General features: G+C 44.2%; 1 protein-coding gene across 1 annotated transcript in view; it reads right to left on the bottom strand.

Moving 5' to 3' along the window:
• Nucleotides 1-7997, bottom strand: part of phlpp2 (PH domain and leucine rich repeat protein phosphatase 2) — a 79624-nt gene that overhangs the window by 32138 nt on the left and 39489 nt on the right. The window contains exon 4 of the mRNA XM_080769357.1: nucleotides 2109-2299. Coding sequence (XP_080625483.1) covers nucleotides 2109-2299 — 191 coding nt within the window. The remainder of the gene's footprint in view (nucleotides 1-2108; nucleotides 2300-7997) is intronic.

Below are 7997 nucleotides of genomic sequence, written 5' to 3'. Positions count from 1 at the left end.
TGTCAAGTCCTGCCTGTGGTCCCGCCTCTTTTCACGCCCCCAAAAACTAGTTTTTCAATTACGGTACCTCAGTTATATTTAATGTATTTAATTCTTATTCTAAACTTGGCCTCAGCAAAAAAGGAACATCTCAGGTGCAGTATAGTTACTGGGCATAACGTATTTTTCCCCATAACAATCTACAGTAAAGGTCCTTGCACACACAGCACATTTTTCAGTGGTGCAGTTATTTTTGGTTCTTAGTCCATGAGCCAGAACTCTGAAATTGGTGGGAAAAATTAGACCAATATTACATTGTTTATACTGTAGGATCAATACAAGTAAATTAATACATGATAACCCTCCCACAGTAGTAGCTTTTTCATATTTTCGATTATTTTACATATTTAAAAACGTAAAATTTGTAATACAATAAATCATTGTCTGAAGACAATGATTTATTGTATTACAAATTTTACGTTTGACACTTCCCCAATTGAGTACTTACACTGCAAGTACTCAATTGGGGAAGTGTCATGGTGATAACAATCTAATATATGTATAGGTATGGTTTTTCCCACTCAATTCATAAATAACGTTCCAATTTTGGAGCCCTGGCTCATGGACTAAAAACCAAAAAGAACTGAACCGGTGGAAAAGGGGCCTCAGTGTGTGCAGTATGCATGTTCTGGGGCTGTCTCTGCAGCCGACGGTGAATATTGTACACAGCGGTCCGTCCCAGCTGTGTTGTCGTATCCGCACCCCTCCTAAGAGGGAAGCACCATGCAGGGCTGTCTGTAAAGACATCGTCCCCCTAAGGCACCATGCAGGGCTGTCTGTAAAGACATCGTCCCCCTAAGGCACCATGCAGGGCTGTCTGTAAAGACATCGTCCCCCTAAGGCACCATGCAGGGCTGTCTGTAAAGACATCGTCCCCCTAAGGCACCATGCAGGGCTGTCTGTAAAGACATCGTCCCCCTAAGGCACCATGCAGGGCTGTCTGTAAAGACATCGTCCCCCTAAGGCACCATGCAGGGCTGTCTGTAAAGACATCGTCCCCCTAAGGCACCATGCAGGGCTGTCTGTAAAGACATCGTCCCCCTAAGGCACCATGCAGGGCTGTCTGTAAAGACATCGTCCCCCTAAGGCACCATGCAGGGCTGTCTGTAAAGACATCGTCCCCCTAAGGCACCATGCAGGGCTGTCTGTAAAGACATCGTCCCCCTAAGGCACCATGCAGGGCTGTCTGTAAAGACATCGTCCCCCTAAGGCACCATGCAGGGCTGTCTGTAAAGACATCGTCCCCCTAAGGCACCATGCAGGGCTGTCTGTAAAGACATCGTCCCCCTAAGGCACCATGCAGGGCTGTCTGTAAAGACATCGTCCCCCTCAAGAGCACGGCCACGTCGAGTCGACCAGACCCATATGTATCGGTCTGGCCGATATGCTGGCCATTATTTGTCGTTCAGAAATAGCAGATCTAAAAGCTTCACAACACATTGCGATGCGTAGGTTGTGTAGGTTGTAAATCTGTTATTATAGAAAAGGTTTGACAAAATGAATACCGCAATTAATAATAATAATAATTAATAATAATTATTATTATTATTTATTATTAATACCGCAAGTACATTTTATATTTTGATTATAGTTTTTATAATGTAGCACCTTTGACTTGAAAAACCTTTTTCTATCATTTTTATCCCACGATTTTGTAACCCATTTTTCACCCCTGTGTCAATTATCTAATGTGATCCTGGGCTCTACACACCCTCCACCAACCTAGTCCCCATATATGGGGGACAAGGGGAGAGCAATGGACTTGAACTCATGCTTCCTTCATGCCTGAGTGTCCAAGTTGCTCCTTTTCACCTGACAGGGGGGAGTGTCCCTGGTTGGACGTAGCGCGTGGAAGGAACACGTTATTCCAACCAGTTCCTTTCCCCTCCATCAGGCGCCCCGGCTGGCCAGGGGGAGGCAGTTTAGAGACCAGGATTACTGCATGTTTTTTTGTGAGGGTACCTACCCTAGGCCTAGGGGACACGGGGAGAACATGCAAACTCCACACAGAAAGGCCCTTTCGACTTGACAAACGTCTGACCACTTCTTCCACCCACCGCCTCTCTCACCTTCCCCCCCACCAGAGGCAGGATGTGCATCTTCCCCGTCAGGCTGTCCTTGACGGAGGCCACGATGAGACACGTCCCACAGAGGATGACCTGCCGCTCGGCCCACTTGTGCAGCTGCGTCTTGCCCTTCCTGGCGTTGAACACGCCGACCAGCAACGTCCGCTCCTGCTGGTCCGCGTTCACCGGACGCTCTGGGAAGAAGGGCCCGTCCACACCGATGCACACACACACACACACACACGCGCACACACACACACACGCGCACACGCACACACGCACACACACACACACACAGGTCAAAGATTTAGTCAAGGCAAGTCATCTTTGTTCATGTAGCAGATTGAAAAACAACAGACGTTGACCCAAAGTGCTTTTCAATCGAGAAAGACAAACAACAACATACTGTATGCCACAGTCCAGAGTCCACAAAAGCAAACAGTACAGCATAAAAAGTAAATTAAGTTAAAATAAATTAAATGAACAGTATCAAAAACTACCGACCATTGGTCCACAGTAACTAAGTTAATTCACTTGAGTTTAGTCGAGTACAGTACTTTCTTTTTTTCCAGGAATGAGTATAGTTGCAGGAATGTACAGTAACTAACTATACTCATTCCTGGAAAAACAAAGTGGAAACTTCCTGAATGTAAATTAATACAGCAATGCTTTGATGTTAAAAAGCTAATTACTTTGGAAGACTTAACCCATTCTGACCGGGAACCCGTTTTGGTGTTAGCATCATGTTATGCTTTAGCTATTGAAAAATAGCAGATCTACAAGCTCATAGCGCGCCACCGAGTGGCGCGCTACGAGCTTGTAGGTCTGCTATTTTTTGAAAATTCGAAGAGCGACTGACATTTTTAGAATCTGATCTCAGGTCAGAATGGGTTCATCAGACCAGTGTGTGTCCAGTGGAAACCTCGTATGAATCTGATCTCAGGTCAGAATGGGCTAAATGCATGTACTTTTGACTAATACTTTTTGCAGAGGAGGACAAATTGCAGGTTGAAAAAAGGCCCATCTCTGCACTCAGCAGAATCTGCACCTGGCTCGATGAAAACAAACTATCAGTTCCCTTTGGGTCCACCTCTCCAAGGCCGACAGCTTCTCAGTGAAAGTGGGTGACAATGTCGTCACAAGACAAGCGGAAATGACCATTTTACCTACATGGGTTGCATTTTAGAGGCAAATCTGTCCAGTGACAACATAAAGCAACTTATCCAAAAAGTCAAACCAAAGAACAAGATTTCTTCACTGGTCAGTAAGAAAATGAGAATACATTGAAGACTCTGGCAGGAGCTATACTCATCCAATGTCAATGTATTGACGACGTTTCGAGCCAATTAAGGCTCTTCATCTGGTCAAACTCCGGAGTTTGAGAAGAGCCTTGCCTCGAAACGTCGTCAATAAATGTATCTTTTGAAGCATATGAGTGGGCGGGTTCCCTTCTCTTTTTCTATGTTAAAATAATTCTGCCACAAATCTTTATTCTCTTTCAAAACCGCTCCAAAGGATAACGTACACACAAGCTGCGCAGCGTAGTAGCAGCACAGTATCAACGCGTGCTGCCGCGCCGATGCCAACTTTGTGCTGTTTGTAGTAAAAAAAACAAACAGCTGGAAATGGAACAGCGGCGCATCGGAGTGCATGGGCGAGGCGTGAACACGCGCCTGATGCCGCCGGTGTGGGATATAGGTCCACTGAACATAATGGAGGCGGCCCGCGCCGTCAATTTATTGACGACGTTTCGAGCCAAGGCTCTTCATCTGTTCAAACTCCGGAGTTTGAGAAGAGCCTTGCCTCGAAACGTCGTCAATAAATGTATCTTTTGGAGCATATGAGTGGGCGGGTTCCCTTCTCTTTTTCTATGTTAAAATAATTCTGCCACAAATCTTTATTCTCTTTCAAAACCGCTCCAAAGGATAACGTACACACAAGCTGCGCAGCGTAGTAGCAGCACAGTATCAACGCGTGCTGCCGCGCCGATGCCAACTTTGTACTGTTTGTAGTAAAAAAAAAAACCCAGCTGGAAATGGAACAGCGGCGCATCGGAGTGCATGGGCGAGGCGTGAAGACGCGCCTGATGCCGCCGGTGTGGGATATAGCCGGTCCACTGAACATAATGGAGGCGGCCCGCGCCATTTGCAACCTGTGAGTGTTGCCCTTAAGAGAGCATTTACAGGTGGCTGTAATTGGAGACTGACCCCCCTCCTTACCCCCTTAGCTGTTTACTGTACATATTTGAATTTTAGTTTTCTACTAATTTCTATGTTTTAGCATGCGTGTCCACCACTGGTGAGGAGGACACACACACACACACACACACACACACACACACACACACACACACACGCACACACACACGCACACACACACACACACACACACACACACACACACACACACACACACACACACACACACACACAAACCCACCCCCACCCCCACTCAACTAATTAATAGCATATGCTCATGACATGAGTCATTTCCGAGCGGAGCAGGGGAGGTTTACAGAGCCGGAGGTCAAACAGACCCGTACAGACAGCTCTGTAAATCAACGTGTTCAAATGGAACCAAAGGCACCTGTAATGGTTCCATTTGCACACTCTCAAATTTAAACTAAACATATCTAGATAAAAAATGTCAGCAATACTAGTAAATAAAAACTAAACGTACACTGGGAAACCTATCTACAGTATCAATGTAAAATCCTCATGGCTTATTATGGAACCTTATATTATGGTTTAGTTTGTATTATACTCTCAGAGTTCCAGACCCAGAGAGGTCCATTTGGACCCCTGGTTGTCTCCGGATCCACCGTTGAGAAGCAGCCACATTACATGACACTACTATGTCAGCATGATGTCATGCGTTTGTTGTTATGTCAGTTATTAGATTCGAACACCGTTTCCTAGAAACGTCCCTATACGGTCACTCTGAACTGGACCAGCCGGGTTATTATGGTTAACTAGAACTATCAAATAAACAAAATAACTACAATTGAAAAAAATTAAATAAAAAAATAGTTTTTTTTTTAAGTCTGTGTTGTGTTTGCAAACTAAAATCATAGCGGAAATGTTGTTAGTTTTATCATTTGTCCATGTTTCATACGTTAAGACTAATACTTTGGGTGGATATGAAATCTTATCTTCCAAAATTCTTAGCCACGCTCCTACCTTTTAAGCCCCGTTTCACAATGTGAAAATTGTAAAATTAGAAAAGGCTGCTTAGTAAAGTAATGAAAACTGAACTGAAATATAAACCAAAAATGCAAAACTACAATAATATAATGCTATTGTATAAGACCTGCTGCCTCATAAACCTTTGGTTTGATTTCTCTACACTGATTGATTGATATAAATACATACAGTATACACATGAACATAATTTGTACATGAATGATGAAAACACATAAAAGCTCAAGAGCCAGACCTAGATTGCAGGATGGTTCAAACAGTAAAAACATTGGTTGTTATTGAAGGAAGGGACTAGTTATGTGGTGCGTGTGTGTGTGTGTGTGTGTGTGGTGTGTGGTGTGTGTGTGTGTGTGTGTGTGTGTGTGTGTGTGTGTGTGTGTGTGTGTGTGTGTGTGTGTGTGGGAACATTAGTTATCCATTAGTTAACCCATTCTAACCGGGCACCCATTTTGGTGTTGGCATCATGTTATGCTTTAGCTATTGAAAAACAGCAGATCTACAAGCTCATAGCGCGCCACCGAGTGGCGCGCTATGAGCTTGTAGATCTGCTATTTTTGAAAAATCGAAGAACGACTGACAATTTTTAGAATCTGATCTCAGGTCAGAATGGGTTCATCAGACCAGTGTGTGTGCAGTGGAAACCTCGTATGAATCTGATCTCAGGTCAGAATGGGTTAATTGGATTGGTTCAGGTAATGTCGCAAGTTTGCAACGCCATGGCCGATGATATCAGGACAGTTTCTTGTGTGATGTCGTGGTCGAATCGCTGGCTCACCGGCAGTCAGGATGAGATGTCACACTGAATCTATGTACCGAGAGTGTGTACGGGGTGTGTGTGTGTGTGTGTGTGTGTGTGTGTGTGTGTACGGTGTGTGTGTGTGTGTGTGTGTGTGTGTGTGTGTGTGTGTACGGTATGTGTGTACGCGTGCGTGCGTATGTGTCTGCCTCCCTACTGCTGCGTTCTCACAGGTGCACCCGTCAGGCTGATGAATGAGTCAGGCTTTCGTCACATTAAATTTGCATTCTTTAGCTTCGGTCGGGTTGACGCTGAAGGACACAACGGCGTTGTCCATACTCCGTACTTAGACAGGCAGCCCTCCAATGATATGAGGTTAATGGGATGGTCATAGTAGTATAAAGGGCACCCTGAGGCACCATTGTTATTGTAATTGTTGCTATTGATTTTGAGGGCATATGGGGGGCGTGGCGTGTCCGCCATTTTTGTTTTTTTTCCAGATGGTTTTGGGTTGGGTTGATCATTATGGTACCCCTGTGGTGTGGGAACCGGAAGCGGGTGCCCTCTCTGTAATAGTTTCTCTCTCCCACTGAGGGAATAGCGAGAAAGATTAGGTATTATTTTCTAAAAATTAGCATGTACTGTTTGACTTTTCAACCATGTAATTTGTATTCATCTTAAGATAATGGTCAGTTAAATTTTCATGACTGAGTGGGGCCTACATGTCATCAGGTTGGGGTGTGTGTGTGTGTGTGTGTGTGTGTGTGTGTGTGTGTGTGTGTGTGTGTTTACACTCACGGTTGCGAATGAGTTTAAAGCAGCCCCCTTTGCATTCTGGGTAATTCTAGATGTTTTACTATACCGTGGTTCCAACCCAACCCTTGTCCATCATGGTTTAAGATTACCCCTTTGCATTCTGGGTAATTCTAGATGTTTTACTATACCGTGGTTCCAACCCAACCCTTGTCCATCATGGTTTAAGATTACCCCTTTGCATTCTGGGTAATTCTAGATGTTTTACTATACTGTGGTTCCAACCCAACCCTCGTCCATCATGGTTTAAGATTACCCCTTTGCATTCTGGGTAATTCTAGATGTTTTACTATACCGTGGTTCCAACCCAACCCTTGTCCATCATGGTTTAAGATTACCCCTTTGCATTCTGGGTAATTCTAGATGTTTTACTATACCGTGGTTCCAACCCAACCCTTGTCCATCATGGTTTAAGATTATTATACATTATAGTGGGGGGTAAAACATGATACCGGTGTAATATGATGACAGTTATAATTAGTTCTATACTTTTTTTATCAACGTGAACAAATATGTGAATATACTGTAGTCTGTAAATTAATTGTATCTAAATTAGGTTCAGGGGAGTAACTATTGCATGCTGGTTAAAATCTGTTAGCCAATCTGATCACATCAGGTCAGTATACAAACAAAAATTCTAAAAGCTGTTATATGTCTATGTGTACAGATGGGCCTGACAGGGTTTTCTTGAAAATCCTATACTGCAGCGGGGTGTTTGTGTATGTGTGTGTGTGTGTGTGTGTGTGTGTGTGTGTGTGTGTGTGTTTGTGTGTGTGTTTGTGTATGTGTATGTGTATGTGTGTGTGTGTGTGTGTGTGTGTGTGTGTGTGTGTGTGTGTGTGTGTGTGTGTGTGTGTGTGTGTGGTGTGGGTGTGTGTTTGTATGTGTGTGTGTTTGTATGTGTGTGTGTGTGTGTGTGTGTGTGTGTGTGTGTGTGTGTGTGTTTGTGTTTGTGTATGTATATGTATATGTATATGTGTATGTGTATGTGTGTGTGTGTGTGTGTGTGTGTGTGTGTGGTGTGGGTGTGTGTTTGTATGTGTGTGTGTGTGTGTGTGTGTGTGTGTGTGTGTGTGTGTGTGTGTGTGTGTGTGTGTGTGTGTGTGTGTGTGTGTGTGTGTCGTAAGTGAACTATAGCACCGG

This window comes from Protomyctophum bolini, assembly GCF_963924005.1.
Source record: "Protomyctophum bolini genome assembly, chromosome: 1".
NCBI classification, from domain to species: Eukaryota; Metazoa; Chordata; class Actinopteri; order Myctophiformes; family Myctophidae; genus Protomyctophum; species Protomyctophum bolini.
The sequence above is the reverse complement of the archived record's forward strand: the minus strand, read 5'-3'. Positions and strand labels throughout refer to the sequence as shown.